Raw genomic sequence first — 24273 nt, 5'->3', positions numbered from 1 at the left:
TGGAGAAAGGTCTGATCATCCACTGTCTGCTTAAGCGGGGGGGACCTGGTGGCAGCTGGAAGGAAGTCCAGACTGAAGCTAACTGCGGTCAAATGTAAACACTAATCTGGAGCTAAAGCTCCAATGTAAAAGTCTTAACAGTTTCACAAATCTGAACACTTTTGCTAATCTTCTTTTTGAAATTAGTAAACTGTTTTCCCTCTTTTGACACATTTTAAGCTAATCCTGAACACTAAACCGCAATTTATTTACATTAAAAAGCTTTAATAAAAGTGTCTACAAGTTGGAAATCTTGTGGAATTTCCTCTTCTGACTAATTATTTTCAACTGCCACCAGGTCCTCTGGTTTAAGCAGGTCTGAGACATGCTCTAAGGGGGTCAGGTCAGAGGCCATTACCCTTACTTCCTGAAGTCCAGCAGTGATAATTCTGGTACCATGGGGTGAAGGGGGTGTGCTGGTGGAATCAGTGGATGATGATGGGTTCTATAATGTCTCTGAGGCATGCATGTGACTGGATCATCTACAACAACCAGATCGGTTGTGAGGACCATGGTGATCTTGACGTAGACCAGAAAGTAGACGTCCAGGTCACATGGACTTGTATCCACTGCAAGCGTTCGCAGCGGTGTCTTGGTGTAATGTCACCTGAAATGGTCCTCTGGCATTCAAGCCAAAGCGGTGGAGTTGGTTGCAAATGGGTTGGTTGGAAACCGCCTTATCACCCCGATACAATTTCCTCTCTATCCCAAAAAATCTGCTAAGTGATACTAACTGTCCACTGAGTTTTTCCACAATATCCCTAACTTAATGTTGTGAGTAGTGTAACTACATCAAGCTACTTTATATTTTTTGTTGGAAAAAATGCATTTTCGTTTTTTTTATTATTCTACCACTATTGGATTTTCAACATTCAGTTAATTTCAAATTACAATATTAGGTTACTATGGCAACCTAAATTCAATCCATGAATAAGCTTTAAAAATTGTAATGAAATAATTATTTTTATCGTGTATAAAAATTCCAGTCAAAATAACTTTTTCATCTGAATATAACTTATTTCTTCTCATAATGCAGCCAACATTCCACAGATAAACAAAGACATTGTTTGATCGATTTATTGTTGTTTGTGAAGTTGAGAATATTTTTAAGATTATATCTAGGGGGAAAAAAAAACTTAAATATTCACACTTGGAAATTCACAGTGAGAGCTTTACAGACACCAGATCAGATATTCACTGCAAATTCTTCAAGTAAACTAACTTACAAGGTCCTTTCAGATAGATGAGGAAGAAATTGAGGCGTTTGCACATTGATTAATGTTTGTTCACTTTCTTTCTGTAAAGGCATTTTAGTCATAACCAAATTAATAAGCGTGGTTATTGCAAGTATTTTCCATTTATCTATGTCCTATTTTTTTTTCCAACATAATACATTTACTCTTCCTCTATTTTATGGGATCTTTGTTTCACCAGAGATCCTTTTCTTCTTAATTTAATTATAATTGTATCATGAAAACACTAATAGAATAGGTTTTTTAATTTAGGACAATATAGACAAACAGTTTATAAAAGGTTTGTGAGGCCAAATTCAAATTGGATACTGATTGAGAATGTAAGAAAAAGTAATACACATTTTTAGAAGTTGTTTTTGCAAAATTTCTGCTTTCAGTGTTTTAACCGAGTACAAAAATTGACTTAATTTAAATTTGATATGGTTTGGCTTTGACCTCCCCAACATTTTCATCAGCTCTCAAAGGATTTTTTAATAGCTCTTTTGGTTCTCTACTATATAATTCTGTAGGCTATATACATAATTTCAGACAAACTAATACATATTTTATACAAACTCACAAAAATTGAAATAATATATTTTTTTCCTTAAATAATGACTTAAATCAAAGTTCATTTCAGAATCAGCTTCTTGATCCTTTTCCACTCTATTCAAAATTGAAAAAACATCGCCCCCTATTGGTGATCTTTCCCCCAGCACATACAACAGAGTTCTGCAGATGAGGCAGAAACGTAATAAATAAATGTTAATCAGTGTCTGAGATCTCTTGGGGATCATGGTTCTGCTGAAGATCTTTATTGACACCGATCACTGGGCAGGTGCTCGTGCTCAGGGTGCCAGGGTGAAACGCCGAAACACTCTGCCGCTTTCCTGTCACACTCACAGATGAACATCTCACACTCATCATTGCTGCCTAAAATAGAAAAAAATCCTTATATTAGTCTGAGATAACCAGGTAAAGAACTTTATATAGATTTTAGGAAAAGCATAAACAGGAAGTGTTGAATTGAACTTACTTGTGCAGGTAAGCTTCTTGTTTGCTTCGTCACAGGTGTAGTCATAGATTTCCGTGTACGGGTTGTCCAGGATGGGCCAGCATTCAGGATGCTGCATGGCATCACTGTAGCACTGATCATGCACTTGGCAGCACCTAAAAGTTCAAAGGTTAAAGTTCAGGGTTTTGTTAAAACAAAAATTTTTTTATATGGCGGATGGGTCGTGACCTGTCCAGATCATCAACGGGGGTTCCAGAGCCTCCGAGTCCACAGTAGCAGCCATAGTCGGCGTAGTCAAGAGCCGGCCAACTGTCCGGCTTCATGCATAGGATCATGGCCCTGAACTGGTGAAGTGCTCTATAGTCCATGGAGTGGACTGAGGCGCGATAACATAGTTTAGACGAGATGACCCAATGGCGCCCATGTCTTCGATTGATCTCTACTCACCCATAGAAAGAGCCACAGCCACGACAAAGACAGTCACACAGGTATTCATCCTGGAAGGCTCCTCAGCAGAGTGGCTCTTACTCGCACGACGGGACGCTTTTAAATCTCACCTATGCGGCGGCACCCGTCAGCTGTTCATACAATGCAAGGTCACAGAAATTCAGAAACTCAAATAAGAGGCAGCACGTGTGAAGGTGCCAAACATTCTCACAGGCGGTAAACCTAAAGAGAGATACGGCACACCTCTGAGAGCAACGCCTACCCTCCGGGGAGGGGTCACTTTATTACTTTAAAACCACATTTCCTTTACATTTGTTGACCAAAGGGTTATAGAAGGCTTTTAAGGGTAATTAAGTGGCTCTTAAGTAAATGTCTCAGATGCCAAAAATGCATAATAAAGAAGAAAAAGACATCTTATGGAATGCTTTCGGTCACCTTGGTTAACCCTTTGGTTGATTCCAAGATAACAGAGTCCATCTCCAAACAGGCTTCATGTGATTACATAACTATTATCTTTCCACATGGATTTGAAATCTTAAATTTTTCATCACCCTTGACAAGAATTTGTGCTAAGCAAGCCTCCCTTTTTTGGCTATCTCCAAAGTGCCTGCAAGAATTTACAATAGAAAGGAGCAAACTACAATTTAAAGATACAAAACAATGTTTTAATTCCCTCTAATATGTAAAACATCTCTTCACAGCTTGAAGGCTTGGTGTAAACCTGAAATGGGCATAGCCGAACTTTTGCTTTCACAGAAGGTGTCTCGACTCCTTTGAGACCTAAACCAATGAAAATATCATGATTTAACTAATAATAGTCATATCATTTGATGATCTGTGTTATGTGGATTATGACATACTTTATTTTGTCACATATAGGTTATCAAACATACACACACGTTTGATTCAAAGCGAGCCTACGCGAGTTCAAGTGACCTCTTTCAATGAAAAGTCTATGTAAATTTGTGCATATGCTCATTTCGGCCTTCTATGTTGAAAATTCTTGCGATCATGTGTAGCTACTTGTTTCTATGACTGTTTTCTGGCTCTACTTACAATCCATTTAGCACTTGTTGAAACTTAAACCGGGTCGAACTTGGGACTCTGATTTGGTGGAGACATATGGATGTCGGAAGTGCCAACCATTTGAAAATTGATCATGGAGAAGAAATTAATAATTGTGGTTCGTGCACAGCTGGAATTGTATGACACCAAGTCCTTCATTTATGGGACAATAGAATTGTGATGGAGCAAGATTTGCACTGCTTCCACCTTTCACACCACGTCTTTTTTAGAGGTGGACATGTGCTGGTATACTCATTCTTCTCTGAGAAGCACTGCAACCCCTGTTTTTATATGATACTGGTGGCAACATGGCACAGAGTTTCAGTTTGGTACCCATCCCGAGTAAAAACTAAGTAGTACATGTCTCATAAGAACAGAAACCGTGAGGCGGACTCAACATTTAACACAACTGTTTCATGTGAGATCTTGTTATTTTGATCGTGGTGTAGAGCTGCCAACTAGTGCTCGGAGGTTTAGGTGAAAAACAAAAAGTAAGATGCTGAAAGACGCTCATACATATTTATTTAAATATAACCAACATTATAAATCGATACTAGCAACGTCAAACGAAATATCGAGATATATCGTCAAAATGACTTTTCCCTTCAACCCTATTTAAGATCATGACAGAATAGATACCAATAATGGACTGAATATATGTACGCTTCACTACCATAACACAATTATGCTTATTTGGCTTCATGAAACTTAAGAGGATTCTCATATATTAGCACAATATTTGAACTATTATTCAGAAAAGCATAGTATAATTCTAACAAGTCAACTAAACTCTGTATGTCACTTTAAATCAGTTGAATTCTTCATCCTCTGTGTAACTCTGTGGAGCAATCCTGTTCAGCCCAACATAAAACTGGTATTTCTTCTTCGTTGCTGTCAGTCCCCAATACTGATACACACACCTACAGTGCCCTCTAGTGGTTGTTGCTATTTATTTTTTTAAAAATCACATACAAGTAAAACCTGTGTATAAGTTGCACCCTGGCAAACAAAGCAAAAAAATGTGACTTAAAGTGTATATATATTTTTTTGATACAATGTATCATCGAAAACATGATTTGTTACTGAGTTTTAAGTCATGTTCTGTTTTAAATGTGTTAATAATCGTGTAAAACATTGTAAAAAAGAAAAAAAAGTCACTAAATATAAAAACCAAAAACATTTTAATTTTTGTTCCAATTCTTGATTTAATGCAGTCAAACTTAACATAAGTGGTAAACGTGTTCCTTTGTAAATACATCGGTTGAACTATACAGGAGGTGTTATGTAATACCAAACAATGATAAGTGCATAATTTACACATGAAATAAAAAGTCTAAAGAGTTTTATTTTTTTCTGTGTTGATTGAAATTATTACATCAAAAACTAAAAGCAACTTTATAAAAACAATCAATAAAAAGTACCATCTAATAAATATTATTAAGTGCATTGAGACAACTTGAACACATAAATAAGAGTAACAATGAAAACTACAGCAGTGCTTCATTGGTCGTTATCCTAAATATAGTCATTTTTGATTGCTTAGCAGTCAATGATTGTGTTTTTTTATGTGTCTGATTTCATTTGCAAACATGGAATTGCTTTTTTTTTTACTTCTGCATTCAAAGAAACATGCTTTTTTTCAGGGAAAAACAGAGCAGAACTGCAGGCAGATTATATAAGACTGGAACGACTGGGAAATGTTCCAGCCTCAGTCAGGTTTGTACAGGAAATACAGTGAGTGCAGGAGATATCATCATGTCAAACATGAGATATCAAACATGTTATCTGGGTTCAGGTGTCCTTGAAGGTTACACAACTTTTTTTTTTTATTAAATTTGTTTCTAAAATCTAATGAATCTAGTTTTAAATCTGCCAAAAATAAAAAATATAATTGAATCAATACATTAGTTAGTTTATACTCATTTTGGAGCGTGACTCCAGAGCATTTTTCTTTTATTAAACAAGGTGCAAAATTAAAATGCAGACTTTGATTTGGCCCATACAAACCAATCACCGGTTTAATTCAAATTAAACAATTAAATTGGTCAGAACTTTAGGAATAACTTAAGTATATTTGTAAACCTTTTCTTCTATTTGGAGCTGGTTAGTGGTCAGCACTCTAACTTCATAGCAAGAAGGCCCTGGTTCCAATCCCAGCTATGGAGTTTGCATGTGTGAACACTCCAAATCCATGCATCATAAAACAGTTAGTGACTCTTCATTGTCCTTATGTGTTATTGAGACTATGAGCGATTGTCTGTGACTGTGTGACCCTGCATGGACTGTAGCCCATCCAGGGCATTCCCCGGCTTCACCCAACAGTAACTAGGATAGGCTCTAGCATCCCCGGGACCCCAACAGAGGTTAAGTTGATTCGGAAAACAGTTGGATGTTATGAAAGTAATATATAAGTAATTCACTCAAATAGATGTTAGATTGTGCAGTGGTGTGACATTGGATAAGGTGATTTACTTAAATCTACTACACAAATGTGACACAACTGTTGAATCCAGATGTGTCTCTAGTTGTGAAAAAAATAACAGTTTAATTGAAACAGAAGTCAAATTATTCCAAAGCACAAATGGGGACATGCTTTTAAAAATGGGACATATATGCAAAAAAACTTAGTAGGAAGAAACTTAATGTTTCTGTTTACACAATAAATTAATAACGACAATTGTATCAAATCAAAATAGGAAAATTGTGTTTTTAGCAAATTCTTGTGGCATTTTTCTGATGGTTGCGGATATATTTTAAGAAAGTTAATCTAAAATGCATTTCTGAGTGTTTCTTTCGTCAAATTGTTGGGAATCAGGTGAAAAAATGGTTTTAAAAAATGTCCTGGGTGGGCCACAGGCAACAGGGGGTGGGGGGGTTGGGGTTCGGCTCCACAACAACAACTCAGAGGTGAGTTTCTAATGAACAGCAGAAACTATGTCTTAAAACAATGACAGAAGTATTTTAGATTTGGGCTTAAAATAGCATAAACATAATGAAAAGACCTCTAGGAACGCATTTAAAGTGGATTAAAAGATGATCAGAGTGAGACTTAAGGCCTGTTAATATGCACACTAAAGAAGTGATTTGATTAAAAAAATTATTTTAAGTGATATTTTATTCTTGATTCGATAACATCAGATATATGATGATGAGACATCAGATTAACACTTTTTTCTCTCTTAGCCTAATACTTGCCGACATCCATCCACCTTCATCTGATTTTTCGGTAGTTTTACGTCTGCACACATGCAGACAATGCAGGAGGAGACACAAGTCAGGCGCTCAAGATATGATCCAGGGTAGCATTGTGAGTTCTTCATCCTCTAGTGTTTTTTCTCACAAATACCTCGTGAGAACGGCATGTTTATTCACAGACAAATCGTTCACAATCTCATCAAAGCTAATTTTATGACCATTGGAAATGTTTTTAATTAGCAGAAAATGCTATTTAAGTGGTTTTATTTTACCACCTGAAACTCTAAAATTTATTTTTTTCTAATTAAATATTTTTTCAATCTTTATTTGACTTTAGCTCAATTAAAGCACAATGGTAACTACTATTATTCATAAAATATGCTTCATAAATATGGGTGTTTTTAACAAGCAATTACTTCCACTATATGAACACATAAAACTCTAAAACTGAAACTTTGACCATTAAGGGTAAAAAAAAATCCTTCCAAATTCTTGACAAACTATTTGTGGCTTACAAAATTCTAACTATATATATATATATAGTTTTTAACTTTAACCACTAAATTTAAATAAAAACTGTCATACAGACACTTGCTTAACCCGATAAACTCTTAAAAAAGTATGGATTTCTTAACAGCAGTTAAAGTGTTCAAATAATGCCCTAAGTGATGTAAAGATAACAAAATAATTGTATTTCTTTACAAATTTATATATATATAATATATTAATCTAGTTTGACATTAGTATTTAAATAAGTCCTACATGTCCCTTTAAACTCGGTTGGATCTCAATGTAGTCCGTTCTTACTTCAACTTGTCGTGTCATTCAGAAACGCCTCACAGGTTAAGGATGAACGGGGGGGGTGTAGAGCTGGCTTTGCCTCGTCACTTCATTTAATGGTAAAAAGTCACATCCAGGGAGCGCCTTCGTTCACTCAATTAGACACAGCGGGCTGCAGCGACCGGCAGTCAGATGGGCTTATACAGCAGAGTGGTGACATACTTCTTCTTATAGCGGTGTGTTGCACTCAGAACCATCACTCCATCCTGTCACAGAAGAAGGAAAGTGGAGAAGAAACTATTTATCTGTTTTATATCAGTGGAATGGTTGACAAAACAAATACTGTGTTTTTTGGAGTACAAGTTGTGTTTTCTTGCATAGCTTAGGGTGTAACATACTCAGGTGCCACTTATGCGATTTCTAAAAAATAAATAGGCTCTTAAAAGGGTAAATGAGATATAAAATGTACGACTTATACTCTAGAGCGACTCACAGTGTGGAAAATACACTGTAGATGAACTCTTAGGATGATTGGGAAGTTGAAAGAAACAAATTAAAGAAAAAATACTCCAAAATAAAAGATTACATTTTAACTAGAAAAATTGTATTACCTGTGATAATGCTAGTGTGAATGTTTTTGCTGAAAGTAGTCTCTGAAGACGCTGAAGCTTTTAGCTGAAAATGGTGACACAATTTATTTTAATTGCTGAAGAGATTTCCTGAAAATGCGAAAGCTATTTGCAAATTGTTAAATTTGGTAAAAAAGTTAAAAATTTTGTTAGAGAACTATGAAAGAGCACTGAAGTTTACCTAGAAAAATTTGTAGTAAAATTGCTTAAAAATACCTAATGCATGCCAATTTTGCAAAAATATTTAGTGTGTTGCTTAAATATGAGCTAAACTCTAAATTAGCCCAAAAAACCTTAGTAGATGCCAAAATAGCAAAAAAAAATAGCTAGCTCATTGCTTATAAGCTAAACTCCAAAACAGCCTAAAATTCCCCAGTAAAACTAAATTAGTCAAAAACGTTAGCATGTTGCTAAAATAGAAGCTAAACTCAGTAGCAAAATCTCAGTAGATGCCAAATTAGCCAAAAAACAAGGCCATTGCTTAAATACTAGTAAAACTCCAAAATAACCAAATATTCCACAGTAAACTAAATTAGTCAAAATTTAGTTTAAATTGCTAAAAGAGAAGGTAAACTCTAAATTAGCCTAAAGAGACCCATGGATAACAAATTAGCCAAAAATGTTAGCATGTTGCTAAAATATTAGGTAAACTCTGTTTTTTTAATTACTATGAAAGATTAGGAAATAGTCCATGAATATTTTTAAAGGCTTTTTATTAATCTACTGAACATTTTGAAATTTCAAGACTTTGTCATTCATTTCCTATGGGGCATATTTTGCTCAATATTTCAAAAACTGTAAAGTTTATTGATACCAAAAATACAAACAGTAGTGTTCTGAACAAGATGAACCTTTTTGGATACCAAGATTGCTGAAAGTGTTATTGAGTATTTACGTGCCGAAATTTGTAGGGAAAGGAGCAATAAATTAAGGCTTTTTTTTTTTTTTAATCTCATCCCTGCATAGCTCTTTAAATATCTGTATCAACACAAACCCTCAGACTGGTAAACTGTCTGGTCTGTAAGGGTGTACTGTTTATTATTACTATGGATATGTATATTAAAAAAAGACATTTCTAGGAAAAGATTGTAGCTAAAGTCTGTGAAGGAAACTTCAGCCCGTTTGCTGTGAATCTTGGAGTCATTCAAGCAGAAGCTTTACCTTAATGGAAAGAGCGTAAAGATGGTTGAGCATGACGTGGTTGGGCTCTGGAAGTAATGCAGGATCACACTGGAGGAGAAAAACAAAGCAGAGACAAACTGGGAAAAAGACAAAAGCCTCAACATTTCATAGCTTTTTGATTATAGAAATCAAAATGTATTTTATCAACAAGTTAGGGGAATAAATACAAACTTTAAAATGTTTTTTTACTCACTGAAATCCCTGTGTCTTTGTTGAGGATGACTTGGAGCAGGTGAGGTGGAAGAATAGGCGGAGACTTGAACTTCTCTTCCTGTTTGGGTACATACGGGTCCTGATGGTATGGTCCTGGAGGAGAACTGGACAGATCTGACACAAGGAGAGTCCAATTAAATCCTCAGATCAGAGGTCAAGCGCTCCCTTTTTGCTCAACAAGAGTGTAAAACAAAAATTGTATGAATAATAACCCACTTAGAGCACCGCTGTCCAAATCTCAACAATTTGGGGGCTCGTCCGGTATAATAAATGTTGGTCTTTTTTTGTTACAATCCGCGTTTTATTTGTGAGGCTTTGCTCATGATTTCAAGCACTCACCTGACATGTCTGAGGATTTCTGAGAATCCACCATGAGAGCATCAAACACCTCAAAGTCTGTCTTCTTCACCTGGATGATGTTGTTGACCGTCCCTAACTGGCTGGTTATTACAGGCTGTTAAGAAAAAAACAAAGAGCAATCAAATATACAGCTAGACTGAGAAAAAATATCAAATCAAAAAAGTAAAGCAGCTGAAGATAAAATTAAATGTAATAAATGAAAACATGATTTATCCAGTGGCTCAATCTGATCTGAAAGCCATTTATAAAAGGTAAGAGGTAAAGAAAATGTTGAGGAGACAAGACAATAAAAGTGTAAACTACAGATCAATGGTCTCAAACACCAGCTGTGAGATGTGTTTATCAAAAAAATATTCTAGAGAATCATCAGTGTCTGATTGATTGATCAGCCCCTGGATTGAAGAACAGTCACAGGACAATGTTCCTGTTTCTGACTGGTGAGTGTGGGACTAAACTGAGCTTACCTCGGCGGGGTCGTGGGTCCACTGCCCATCCACGTAAAACTTGTATTGATGCTCCCCTTCAGGTAGATCAACGATTGCCACAAAAGTGTTCTGGCTTTGACAGGCAAAAAAAAAAAAAAATGATGTAAGCCAGTTAGTAACATTCTGAAAGCGGCTGGAATCAAAAAAGCAGGAATGAACAATAATGTGTAGGCTAATCTATTGTTGATTTTTAGCTTAAATAATCACTGAGTAAAACACTAGGGGTTAAAATAAGTTTTATTTCGTCACTGGACTGTAAAAAAAACCACAAAATTAATGATAAAAGGGAAGTTGTTTACATTCCTGTGTACCTTTAAAAAAGGTGATGCTAAAGTTCTAAGCTTAATGCTGTATTAATGTGATTTGTGTGCCAAATTCACGTCTGCCACCTTTCTTCTGTGAGGCTGTAAATGCAGCATTAGTCACATATTGGAGCTGTGAGGTTTTGGGGGGGTTTAAGGCCAGATAAGAGCGCTGATATCTTAAAGGGAGCACAGGTTTGTTTTGAATTTCCCTTGAGGCTATAAAAATGCAACGTACCATTGTCATTTGTGTAGTAAATATATCATATTTATATTAGGGGTGTAAGAAAATATTTATTCAGTCAAATATCACAATACTTTATTTGGTGATACTTGTATTGATTTAAAATCCAAGGAAATATTCAATTAATATTTAAGAGCAAAATCAACTTGTTTATGGGATACAGTTGCAGTGATTAATGTTCTGATCAATAAATAACATGTATTTTACAATTTTACTTTTGGGAAAATTGTATTCAGATAATTATTAAATCATAATTTAAAGAGATATAGTGATATATTGATACAGTGAAATAGTGTCTTAGGATATATCAGAATACGTTTTGTATCAAAATGTAAAAAAATCAGACTTCAGCTTCGTTTGACTTTTAAGGTGAGACAGATAAATTAAAACAAAATAATAAAGGGTCACTAAAACTGGTATTTTGAAGATATAATTACAAACGTTAATCCAAAGTTTGAATAACTTTATTAGCAGCATCCTTGTAACACTAGGCAGCTGGTTGTGGAATCTAATCTATAATTACTATGGTGATAGGAACAATAAATCTAAATTTAGAGTAAAGCCTCCTGGTTTTGGTCTGTTGAATGCAGATGTATTTTATTTTGAAGTCTAAGAATAATCTTCTGTTTCTTCACTGACGCTTTTCTGAAAAAAAGAAGCTTTCTAAAAATATTTGTTTTTTTCTAACATTGCCAGCTTGGGGGGTTTCAACACAGCCGCTTTACAAAAAAAAACAGGTGTATTTTTGACACGTGACCGAGCGACTTGACAAGCGCCAAGAATGAGTGGAGAGAATCCAGAAGTAAACTTTCTTCAAAATCAGATTAAACATAAAAGGTAAAAAAAATGGAAATCTTAAATGCAAGAATAATAAAAGCATTAAATGTGGGATAAAAATGTCTAAAAAATAGCAAACTACAGCTAAAAGTGGGTGTGCGTTCTAAAAAATGTCAAATAAAAATATTTGAATATTTCATTAGTGTTACTTTTGACATAAATGAGACAAGTAGAATATGAATGTAGAGCATCAGTGAGTTCTGCACATGCTCTTACCTTCTAATTAGAGGAATCTTGTTGGCCCAGTTGTTGAAGGATCCTGACACAAAGACCTCCTTTCCATCTCCAGTCCAGCGAAAGACTGTGGGTCGATCCAGATTTGGGTCCTTGTCCTCTGCTTCCAGGTCTTGTTGCCAGGCGAGGAATTCCTCCTTTTCCGAAGGAGCCTGAAACATACACAGAATTTTTTTTAAATTCATTAAAGTTAAGAAGTAAGTTGTAACAGATTGTTAAATGTAGGACAAAATAATCTGTGCTCACCTTGATATCTTCTCCATGAAAAATATCTGCATCTTCCGGGCTGTCCATTAGGATTTTGGGTCTTTCTCCCTCTTTGATTCCTCTGCTGTCCCTCCGCTGAGACTTCTCCCCGTGGCCCATGGCAGCCCTCTCGCTGCTCGTATTCCCCATGCTGTCCTTTAGTTTACTATATGATCACTGTGAGGCAAGAGGAGAGTTTATTGAATATAATAAAAATAAAAGGGAAAATAGGACACAATTCAGCCATTAGAATGTGTTCTAAAGGGTTTACATTCATGTATGAATGGATAGATGGATTTTCCTATACTAAAACACCTGAGTGGTTGGTTATATGTAAGAAAATACTAGCATATAGCATAAGATGAGGATTTTTTTCAGAGAAAATGTTTGTTTTTTTTTACATTACAAACTCCAACCTGATATCCAAGTCTCCTGCTGGACATGTCCAAAAACAGGGATGTCCCGCCTGCTCCTGCTCTGTGAGCATTTCAATAACCTGTTATTTTAGTTTCAGCATTACACTCACGTGGTATTTGTCCAAATGTTATCTCAGCAGTGGGGCAATGCTATGCTTTGAATGGGGCTTTTTTTTTAGACGCACATGCATGCCTGTTTATCTTATTTTAAAATTTTTCTTCCCAACAGCCTAAAATTTTTTAAAATATTTTTTTAGCCTATGCAGGTTTGTGAATCAGTGCAGACTTTGCTCCATTCAGCATGAGAGAAGGTGACCTCTGCAATAAAGACTTGTTTAAAGTTTCTATTAATAGCTCACTAACTGTGTTTAAAAACTATGACTCACTCTAATGGAAACTGTGTTTTTGTGGCATTTATTTTACGATAGATGGACATATATATAAAGACAATTAATTGCATTTCTGAGTATTTATTTATTTAAATTATGTTGAATCAGGAGAAGACAAAAAAATACAGTTCGTTTCTGGTTCAAAACTGTACGGCTGGATAGCTTCAACATTGCTCGCCATTTTTTTTAATTTTTTTTTTGTACTGCTAATGTTAGCTTGGGTCTGTGAGAGGGAGTAAGCTAGAAATATATAGACCACAATGCACTTTAAACAATTTTCATTATTTTTTTTTTTTAAATCCATCCAAGTTATCATAACAACATAGTGGATTCATAAATGATTTTCGTATAATGTACATACCTATTAGGTGTTTATTTGGGGAAATTGATGACATATATTTACTGCTTGAAAAAAAAGGATGGTGTCCAAATTGCTTGTAAAATCCAAGGCACAAGATTATTCTGCACTGTATAGTTTTTTTAGTTAGGGATTAGAGTGTAAATTCAGACAGTCTTAGAAAACGACACAGGCTTTTTGATTTGAGCTAAAATGGAATTATCACTTTAAAAAGTCTACTATGGGCAATTAAAATAGATCAAAAGATGACAGGAGTGGGGCTTAATATTTTTATAGCCTATACTGGTTTCTAATTCACATCTTTGCTCAGTCCAGCACGACGACACAAGGTGACCTCTACAAAAAAGAAAAAAAAAAAGAGACTGGTAAGATTTTCATATTAATAGATCACTGATTGTTACCCAGAGTTTGAAAACCAAAACAGTTAAGTTTTAAAACTATCAAAGCTGGTTGTGTGGAAAAGGACTGGTACATATATAATAGCTAAAACAATATCAACAAAAAAAAAATGACATTCAAGTATTTTATTTTGAAAATATTCCAGCATTGGATTTTGTTTACTGTAAAAAGGCGCGTTAAAACGCACATAAACGTATTTATAATTATATGATGTAATTACTGAAAACAAAAAGAAAGAAGGAAATAAAATAAAAAAAAACGATAAATGAAAAGAGGGAAAATGATAAACGTTCGAGAACTGTGAAGAATAATTACTGACCTATCTGTAGTTTTATAAATATTAGCTAACGAGGTTGTAACCAACACGTATTAAGGTATATTTACATAATTTGTTTATTTCTGTAGCGAGTGTAAACGCCTTTTACCTCACTTTAATAGTAAAAACCAATAGCTTGACAAGCTAACGTACCGTCGTTATCACCTAGTACTCACTAGCGTGGTTGTTATTTATTCGGCTGGCCGCCGTACCATCACCTTTATCAGCGTCACCGGGTGCTAAAAGCTACTGCTACCGATTTAAAAGCAGAAAAAAGCTGAGAATAAATTATTTATTTAACTGCTTACCTGAAAACCACCGGCCGTCGACGACACTTCCCACTGGAGTCCAGTTAACTTCATCCAAAAAGATAACACTGGACGGTCCGTCAAAACAAACCCGCCCCCGTTTTGCTCATGCGCAGAAGACAAAAGTCACCTTGTGAAAACTGCTGAAAAGCCGCGATATTTCATCTCTCGTCTGCATCCTCCCTGCTCATGATGGAGATGTAATTACACGGACTCAACACTAGATGGCAGCAAGGACCAGAACTTCAATTTCAACCACTTAATTTGAAAAAGGATCTACAGCTCGTGGACAACTCCTGATTTGTAGCTCCTTCATTCTTTAAATTCCCTTTTTTTTGTTAAGCATTCACTTTTCATCATGTGAATTCTTAATTTACCTTCTATTATTGTTATTTATATGTCTTTGCTGAGCATTTTTTTTGTTTGTTTTTGGGTGAAAACTGCATTGGGTGTAATATGCTGAAATGAAGAAAAAAAAAGAAGAAAGAAATCCTATTTAAAAGTAGACAAAACTACAAAACTATACAGGTCTGTGTAAAGGAGATCTCTGATCTGATTCGATGGAGCCAAACAAAGTAAATTGAGTTAAAAAATGTTCAATTTAAAGGAAATCTACATAAATGTACAACTTTCTTTGAAAATGTGTATCCCATATTTTTGTTTGATATGAACTTTAAAGTATTAAACCATCTATACCCAGGTTGTTTGTTAGCAGTGACCATGATGCAGCAGCAGTAACTGCAAAGCAAAAAATCTGCCTTTTATTTGTTTTATTTTTCCCACACCATACAGCATACTATTTCCCTGATTCAAAGTGTTTTTTTTCAATCATAAGGGACATTGAAGCCTCAAAGTTTGTGCATTTAATGAGGAGCTGAAAGTGTCTAGCAGAAGCGTTTTTCCCTGTTTCAGGATGTATGTTGGCTCAGTCCCAGAGAGATGCTTGCAGTAGAAACATGATGTTAGTGATTAGGTGGAGGCTCTGTAACCAGATAGCATTAGCTCATTTAGGCTGATGGGCCTTTTAGGCTATAAAAAGTGTTTTGGTTGACAACTGACAGAGGAATGTGAGTGTTTTGCTGCTTCTTAGGATGTGATTGGAAAGTTCAAGTTGGCTGAAGTGGAATTCTGCTAGTTTTGATTCTAAAAAAGTTACAACATGTTGATTTCTAATAGTGAGTAATTTAATCTGATGAATTTAAAGATCTGCTCCAATGAAAATGATGTTTTTAGGTGTTTTAACATGTTCTTGTGGTATTTTTCTGATGATGGTGGGCTTATATACAGAAAATTGAGCTTAAAATTGCATTTCTGAGTATTTCTTTATTAAAATACTGATGAATCAGGACAGATGGACAAGAGGAAGTGGGGACGGAGATGCTCCAACCCAACAGTTTGCCACTTCCGGTATGTCCAGCTTGAAAGTGTTTGATACAATCCAGAACTACTTTAACCCTTATGAGTACAATTTATGACAGCTGTCACATAGTGGCTGTTGTTCAGCTATATATATATATATATATATATATATATATATATAAATACGTCTGTTTTATGTAATATGACTGCAACTACTTCTTTTAATCTCACGTTTATACTTTTATTGCACAATCATCGTGAACAAACATTCTGTGTTTAGGCTACAATAATTTCTTTTAATGACTAAATTTGTCTCCAATTCCTCATGAGCTCTTTCACCGATCAAGCAGATCTTGTGATTCTGGTTTTACAGTCTTGTCACACCTGCACAGCCTCATCCTGCTCTGAGTTTTACATGTTCAAGCAGCTGCATCATCATCTCCCCTCACACCTGCCATTTCTGTCTTCAGAAATCTGGTCGAGTGGAAGCTGGTGTCAGCCGTTGTGCAATATGCGCAGGGCAGTGGTCCTCCGCAGCACATTTTCTCTTTTGTCATTATTTTTTTAATTATTAGGTTTTCAGGAAACTCAATGTGTTGCATTTTTACAAAGATAGTTTTTCAAAAATGGAATAGCAAAAAATTAAGACTCTTGTAGGAATGATTGGATCATGAAAAATGTAAAGGTACTTTAAAAAAAAGAAAGAAAAATAGAAATCAAACATATACAAGAAAGTGTAACATACTTAGAACTGGGCTGTGAGTTCTGGTTATTTATCAATCAGTACTACACAAAGTCCGATCTTGATTCTTTAATTTATTGAAGCCATTCTTTCCAAATAAAATTCAATTTATCAATATGTCTGTTTCTCAAACCATTTTTTCAATTTTTAATATTTTTCAGTCATCAACTCTATTACTGTTTCAGTCTTTTCCAGGTACACGATCCCACAGATGAGAGGGAGCTTTGTGTTCTGGGCTTCATCTATTCCTGATTTATTAGGGAATATGTGGAAATGATCAGTTTAAAATGCACCGCAAAGTCTCCAACAGTTTGTAACACCATAATTTCTTTGTGCAGGGGTTGCAACATATCTTAAAGTATTCTTGCACCAAAAATTGGAACTTTTCCACAATAAAAGTTAAGCTTACTCTACTGGGAGAGATTTGATGATCCCAGACATGGAGACATATTTATTCATGTTTTTTTAGAGCTTTTCGAAATAAATAAACCTGATCTCCAGACATCATCTGTGTCTTCCATGCATTGTAAATGAGATGTGCACAGACACTGCTTCATGTAGCGATCGTGCTGAAAACACGAGGTGGTAGCTCCTCCCACACGTGGCTGGGTGTCCCCGACTTGTCATTTTTTGTCGTGCTGGCTGTTACCATTAAATGTGGGGTCCCCAACCTCCAGGCTGCAAACTGGAACCGGTCCAGTACTGCAACGCGGATTCCACTGGTACTCAAACTCAGTACTGAAACCCTGACCAGTTACCGGACACGGTACTGGATGCGATACTAGATGTGGTACCAGTTCTGAACCATTACGATGTGCTGTACTGGACGTGATACCAAATGCAAACCAGTACCAGGTTAGGGAACCAGTACTGGGTTAGTGTGGGTTAGTGTACCGGTACAAGATTCAACACAAGGACTACTCCACATCCAGTACTGCATCCAGAGATGCAGACCCTTGATTTTACAAACTGAACGATGGGTTGGGGACACCCAAAGCAGAAAAAAGTGACCTGCACAGGGCCTTAACCTAACGTCAATGAATGACGACTTGGGGATGAGAATGGGTTGGAATCCAGTGTAAGGACTCCCTCTGGATTAGGCTCATTGGGCCCTCTCTGAAACAAACCTTGGGTTTCCTGAGGCAGTCCCACAACCAGCCAACTGAGCCATCCATCCATCCTGACCTATTAGCCTCCGTCACAGTTTTAATCAATTCTGGCTGGGATGTAAAGTGTCTACATTATTTTTGTCCAATGTATTACGGAATCGCTGATATCTAAGTAAATCCTGGTCATCCAAGTCTTAGTTCCTGAAATCTCATCCCCACCTGCAACACATTTTAGACTGTAAACCAGGTGTAGATGGTCATTTGAACCTAAAGGTACTAACTTGAACCTCTGTGGAGATCCTATTCTCATCCAAATAAAGCAGATCTACAGCAATCTAGCCAAACACAAACCAATAGAAAACAAAAGTTAAGTGCCTCAATGGCACCATAGATATTGACTGCTTGACATTCAGAGCACAGCGTGTGGTTGAAAGGTTTTGTCTCAGGTAGTGCTTAGCAGCACAAGAGCTCCTCAGTGGATTACACTCTTAGCTTCTCTTCACCTTCAACCCTTCAGACTACAAGTACACACTAGTCTTGTTATCTGTGGAATTAGCTTGAACACTTGGTTAACTAAGGGTGCATTGGAGACAACACAACACAGTTCCACTCCTTTCAGACACCCCGTGATCTCTATGTTGTGTATTCATTTGTCGTTTTTGTTTGGTTCACTTATGCAGACATTTTTAAGCCTGCAACTTTATGGGTATATGTGTTTGATATTAAATGTATAAACTGAGAAATTAGAAATTTTATACACAAATGAAATATATACCATTTGTCTTACAATAGTTGTGATAGTGTGTTTACTTTAGCTTCTCCACTTCCTTTCAAGAAACTTTTTAGATAAAGGTGAATGAAGACTATGAGTTTTAAAATAAACACTTGGTACTGAACAGTACAGGTGAAATTTTCCAGATTCCTTGTATTTCTTGCTAGAAAATCAAGTGTAAAATAAATATATGCAAGTGTTACAAAAATTAATGGCAAATTCTATCACATAAAGTTCCACTGTTGTTTTTCCACATCAAAACAATACAAATGGAAGTATGGAATTAGAATATCCATATTAGAAGGTCCTCAACCCCCCAGCAGGACCGATACCTGCTCCTTTGTGCAAGGCGGAACAGGCTCATTAGCCGCGACGTTGTCAAGTATGCATACAAGCTCGTGGGAGCCACACAAGATACTGAAAAGCATTGTGAGTTGCAGAAATTAAGTTTTGTAAAAAATGGACTAGCCTGCCACATCTTTATTTCACTCTGATTTTATGGTGTCTACACAATTGAGCCTCTGTAGGCTGAAAACTTTTATTTCCATGAAAAGACTTGGCATCCTGTTGTTCCTAAGACACTGCCCTGTCGTTATTTGTATAGATATCCAACTTCATGTTGAGATCTGATGTATCTAATGTGTTTCTTTAAAGTGCTCCTTTCATTTTTGTGAGCAGTATAGTTTTCTGGTTCGTCCGATAACCTAAAATAAACTGGCCTTTATAAAAAATATAGTAAAATGTGAAAGCTGGTTCCACTCCGACCCTACGGGGGTTTGTCTTTGCATGACAGCGTCTGCTCTTCATTCTTCATTGGGTTTGTATTATCTGAGGCATTCAGTTTGCCAGCTCGTGGCTGGGGGGCATCATGGTTAGGGCGCTTTTGTTCATTTCTTCTGCTGTCGTTAGATTGTGGGTTTGACGTTCAATCCACTCTTTTACTGCTCAAGAGCTTTTTGCTTTGGTAAAGCTTTCATGAACTACATACTGGTCTTGAGTTTTTTGCTCTTCTCTTGTTTTGGAGGCACATGGTTTTAATAGTACGATGTTTGTGTTATGAAGATTATCGTTTATGTGCATTCCTGGACTTTGGATCTCTTGAAATATTTTGTTGACTAACTTTCTCACCATCAGTTATCCCACATTCTGGTAGTTGAACCCCTCTAGCTGTTATCTTTGTTCACTCTTTATGTGATTACTCTTTGGTACATTTGGTGTTGTCATTGTTTCCTCTTGAGAAATGTCTACAGCATGAGGTTTGGAGTTTGCTTGCGTTGTGAGTCTTCATCTGTCTAACCGTTGCTCCTTTCTTGTTGCTTCTAATCCCCTTCTGGTGCTTTTCATGTCCTGAGCTGTACTGATCTCAGCCACCATGGCGCCTGACAGGGGATTTTGTGTTGCAAAGAGGAAAGTTATCAGCTCGAAGCAGGATGGGGATGGGGATCATTCTTAGCCTTGAGAGGGTTCCCTCCACTGGCAAATACTTCATGAAAAGATGGAGACATGGACGTCCACACTTTCCCTTGCTGTGTGGCATATCTGCTACAACTTCTGTGTTTTACAAGGACACCCCATTCCTGGTTTGACGCTCGTACTTGAGCTACTGTACGACCACAGATCCCCCTGCTTCTGAGCAGCTTTACTTCCCCAACTGGGTTGAAAGGCTTTTTCAAGAACACTGCAGTAGAATATAGAGGGCGGGACAAGCACTACTGGGCATATGTCTGACCCCAGTTTGACGCTTTTACACGGAAATTTCATCTCCAGCGATGACATTCTTTTGACTACTGTAACTCTTTAACCGTTAATACAATTATTATAATTCAGGCAGATTGAATGGAGAAAAGCAGCTTTGCAAGGAGATGCAACATTTTACAGCAATGAAGTGCTTACGTAATCAACAATAATCAGCTGATTCTGACATGGAGAAAGACTAACATTTTAAGCATGATGAGGTTTCTCAAAGCTTTAAAGTGCTTTTGTGATAAAATTGAAAATTAACAAGTTTTCTTTCAAGTCTTTTGATAAAAAGAATAAAAAAATGTATGTGTGAATATTTTAACTTAATTAATTTATTTGGGATTCATCATAAATAAATTATTTTAAAAATACACCAATTGGATGCTCTAAAGTTTACAATTAGTTCTAAAGTTTAAAAATGAATCTAAAAATGTAAGTTTTTCCAGTTTAAAACTAGCCCATATCATAAATGTATAAAAGAAGGACAGTGTGTTAGGATTAAAGACACACTCCAATAAAAATTGTAATTTTTTGGTATTTTTAACAAGGTCTTGTGGCATTTTTTTGAAGATGGAGGACGTATGACTATGTCAGATATTTAAGCTTAGGATTGCATTTCTGAGTATTTCTTTATTCTTATTATTGTGAATTAGGAGCAGACAAAAAATGCAGTTTGAAAAGTCTTTAATTGAAGCTACTACGACAAGACACAAGCTCTGATGCATCCATTTTCATAAAATAAGATCCTGTAACATCTTCATTTTTGTCATCTGAGGTGGCCTTGTCTCAAAACTGGATAGCTCTGGTAATGTTCGCCATTTTTGTTGCACTGCTAATATTATGTTGGGGTTGTGACAGGCTGTAAGCTAGCAGGAGCAAGCAAACAGCGGGATTATAGGAAATGGGGCAGCAACAGTCCTGCCAAGAACCAAGAGGTGAATTTCTAATGAAGTCCCGTCCAGACCAGAGAAGGACTTAAAAACTTTGTATTTTAGGAGCTCATTCATTTTTCCAATTTCTCTTTTTTCTCCCAACAGTGTCTGAACTTGCTCTTTGAGATATATGATTCTGTTTGCTTGCCGTATTTCTGCCCCCTACTTCCTGCTGTGAGCTTCAATCAAACCTGATTACATTCTGGATCCATCAAGTCTGCAGCATTCAGTGCATGGATGGCTGAAAACGCAGCAGAGCCAACTGTACTTGAACCATTCATGATTTAAAATAAGACAAACAAAGTGGTCTGTATGCCATGCGTTTATTTCAGCGCTGTGACATTTCTATCTCATCGTCGGGTTTCATGCCATCTACACTTTTGTCACTACAGCAGCCCAACATTGAGCCTTCAACACATTAAAACATCACACGGCTTTGTGGTCTTTTCTTTTTTTCTTTTTGTGAAGTCAAATTACAATCTAAGACATCGCAAAACTTCCATCATGTTTTTCATAGCAACCTTTAAACGAGGCATTTTTAGCAAAGGAATAAAACAAAATGTTAAATGCAGTGTGCAACTGTCTTTCAACATGACATTGTGTGAACTTGCTCGATTTGAATCCACTGGTGAAGAACGTAGGAGCTAGTCTTTCCACCACTAACATAGTGCAGCTTTCAAAGCACAAGCACATTACATATAGTATAGCAATAATATATACATATCACTTACAGGATTAGCGCTCATTATTATTCACTCCCTTTTCACAGTTAGTAATTCAAAAGAACAGACGGATGAAAGTGGGAGGAAGGGAAGATAATATAGGATACACGAATAAATGCAGCATTTTAATACTCAATAACTTATCATGTATGCAGAGCGGATCTGGTATAATATGTTGAATATGGATAGCTGTTTGGTACGTCTTGACGGCAGCAGCAGTGAACTTAATCTCCTTCCAGGAATCAAACAGAGAACTCTATTGGATTTATAAGTGCCTGGGATGAACAATTGGTAAAGGGAAACACATTACAGCAAAATGAAGTAAATATGGAGAGCAAAAATGAATAAAATAAGTTGTCTCGCTACTTGCTCTACAGTGTGTAGCTTATGTTTCTCTGTTCTGTGTGTTTCTGTCCCTGAAATACTAAACTGTTGGGAAGTGAAAGCTGCTGTCAGTCAGCAAGTGTGTCGTCAGTGTTGCGGTGTCTTGGTGATGCAGAGGAGGAGAGAGTCTGCCCGTGGCTTTGCTGTTCAACCCCATCCGTGCTCCACTCTGGTCCGTCAGCGGCCGTCCTGGTGACACCATGTCCACATGTCTGTCTTCCCCCGCCCATCTGTGCTGTGGAGTGTACCGCCACCCCCCTTCCCTCTCCCCCCCTCTCTCTCTCTGCTGGCTGCAGTGGAGGTTCCTGGACTATAGGGGTAAGCGGATGTGCATGGCAGAACTATTGGGCCTTGCAGCCAATACATAAATGGCGCTCTCTCTTAAAAAGTCTGCCCAAGTGACAGGCCTGTTGAAAACAGGAAAAGCATGTGTTAGTGTAAAGTTTTTAAATTAATAACATTTGTTTCAAGCAAATATTTAACAATTAAGCGATTCAGACGAAATTGTGTTTATAACACATTTTTATGGCACCTTTCTGACGATAGAGGTCATGATTAAAAAAAAGTAAGCTTTTGGTGACGTCAGACAAAATGGCGGTATTGTGCTTAAAGTCACTTCCTGTTTACGGTCTGAGAGTGGATTGGTGAACGCTGTTTAACACAATTTTATGTGAATAATAAAAGGTAACCTTACCAACTGTAATGGAATTTTTTTACTGTATCTATTATCTAAATGTCCTGCAAAAGGCAAATTTGTAATGAACTCCTGCCGCTCTGCAGAAACTATGCTCTCGAAAAAGTTTTTTTTTTCTCATAAAACTGCATAATTATAATTAAAATTCCACTTTTGTAATAAATCAAAAGATGATTGGAGTGGGGGTTTTAAAGGCCAAATAAAACAAATCTGAATGTTTGAGATGAACCATATTTTACAATAGAATACAATTCAACAGTAAAATATCGTTAAAAAATGTAACAATATAATGTCTTAACTTTAAATGTTTCAAATGACTGATATGACGTCACCGATTTCATGAAGTGAAAATCGAATATGAACATTTCATGACATTTATTTATGACTCCACTGTGTTCTGATGGGGAAAACGTGGATGGGTATTCAAAAAAATTACATTTAAACATGTTTTTTATGTTTGAAATTGTTCGAACGCAATGCATTGTGGCCTATATTCTCTAATCTAGTAAGCATTGATGCAGTCTGTTTTTGTGCAAAGACTTCTGGGAAATTTTTAATGCACTTGATTTTGGAATTAGTAGATTGGACAGTACTAGAAAATGGCGAACATAATTCTTCTCAAAATGCTATTTTGAGAAGAATGAAGGGTTTTATGTTTGCCTTTTAGAGTGGAAAATACAGTAGATAATTGATAAAAGAGAAAATTATTAAATTAAATCGAAATTAAATTTAAATGAAAATTGAAATTAAAATTACTAAATTACTACATTTTTAAAATTAAAAATGATTAAAAAATAGCAAAATGTTAAATAAATATATCAAATTTTAGGGTTTTTTTCAATAACATGGATAAAAGGTCACGTGAAGCTAAAAATCTGTTGTAAGGATTAGTGGAAGAAAAACAAAGCAGGATTGATTATGTTAGCAATAACCTGCACCTTTAAGAAAGCATCAAGCTGAAAATGGCTGACTGTGGATGGACGTTCTCCATCAAAATGAACGATAAATTACATTGACCTACATTAAATTTTCAGCTAAGTTACAACTACTGTTTGTTGAGACTGCATTACTGTCACTAAATAATTAAAGGCTTGAAGAGGGAAAAAAGCTCTACCTCCTGGGCATAAA

General features: G+C 36.2%; 3 protein-coding genes across 4 annotated transcripts in view; all 3 read right to left on the bottom strand.

Moving 5' to 3' along the window:
* Positions 1 to 2064: 2064 nt before the first annotated feature.
* LOC112163319 (phospholipase A2) lies at positions 2065 to 2782 on the bottom strand. Its single transcript, XM_024299663.2, has 4 exons — positions 2734 to 2782; positions 2515 to 2662; positions 2308 to 2441; positions 2065 to 2204 (listed from the first exon to the last, which is right to left on the bottom strand). Exons 1-4 carry the CDS (start codon positions 2780 to 2782, stop codon positions 2086 to 2088), a joined length of 450 nt encoding a protein of 149 aa, XP_024155431.1. The 3' UTR covers positions 2065 to 2085.
* Positions 2783 to 6895: 4113 nt separating this feature from the next.
* On the bottom strand, positions 6896 to 15578 carry prkab1a (protein kinase, AMP-activated, beta 1 non-catalytic subunit, a). Its single transcript, XM_024299662.2, has 8 exons — positions 14692 to 15578; positions 12506 to 12682; positions 12242 to 12411; positions 10622 to 10715; positions 10137 to 10251; positions 9778 to 9911; positions 9564 to 9632; positions 6896 to 8039 (listed from the first exon to the last, which is right to left on the bottom strand). Exons 2-8 carry the CDS (start codon positions 12653 to 12655, stop codon positions 7962 to 7964), a joined length of 810 nt encoding a protein of 269 aa, XP_024155430.1. The 5' UTR covers positions 12656 to 12682; positions 14692 to 15578; the 3' UTR covers positions 6896 to 7961.
* Positions 15579 to 21649: 6071 nt separating this feature from the next.
* The window catches only part of phf24 (PHD finger protein 24), a 48333-nt gene continuing 45709 nt past the window's right edge, over positions 21650 to 24273 (bottom strand). For both annotated transcript variants that reach the window (XM_024299616.2, XM_024299617.2), the window contains one exon: positions 21650 to 22858. In XM_024299616.2, the coding sequence (XP_024155384.1) occupies positions 22762 to 22858 (97 nt within the window). In that variant the 3' untranslated portion in view covers positions 21650 to 22761. The remainder of the gene's footprint in view (positions 22859 to 24273) is intronic.

This window comes from Oryzias melastigma, linkage group LG12, assembly GCF_002922805.2.
Source record: "Oryzias melastigma strain HK-1 linkage group LG12, ASM292280v2, whole genome shotgun sequence".
In the NCBI taxonomy this organism is placed as follows: Eukaryota; Metazoa; Chordata; class Actinopteri; order Beloniformes; family Adrianichthyidae; genus Oryzias; species Oryzias melastigma.
The sequence above is the reverse complement of the archived record's forward strand: the minus strand, read 5'-3'. Positions and strand labels throughout refer to the sequence as shown.

Excerpts from the sequence above, each read along its gene's own strand:
- LOC112163319 (XM_024299663.2), bottom strand. The coding sequence starts at position 2,782 with ATGAATACCTGTGTGACTGTCTTTGTCGTGGCTGTGGCTCTTTCTATG. Across the intron at positions 2,663-2,733 it reads GGCTGTGGCTCTTTCTATGG|TCCACTCCATGGACTATAGA; the intron begins GTGAGTAGAGAT and ends ATCGCGCCTCAG. Across the intron at positions 2,442-2,514 it reads CCCGTTGATGATCTGGACAG|GTGCTGCCAAGTGCATGATC; the intron begins GTCACGACCCAT and ends TTGAACTTTTAG.
- prkab1a (XM_024299662.2), bottom strand. The coding sequence starts at position 12,655 with ATGGGGAATACGAGCAGCGAGAGGGCTGCCATGGGCCACGGGGAGAAG. Across the intron at positions 9,912-10,136 it reads GAAATCCTCAGACATGTCAG|ATCTGTCCAGTTCTCCTCCA; the intron begins GTGAGTGCTTGA and ends TCCTTGTGTCAG. Across the intron at positions 8,040-9,563 it reads TTTACGCTCTTTCCATTAAG|GATGGAGTGATGGTTCTGAG; the intron begins GTAAAGCTTCTG and ends CTTCTGTGACAG.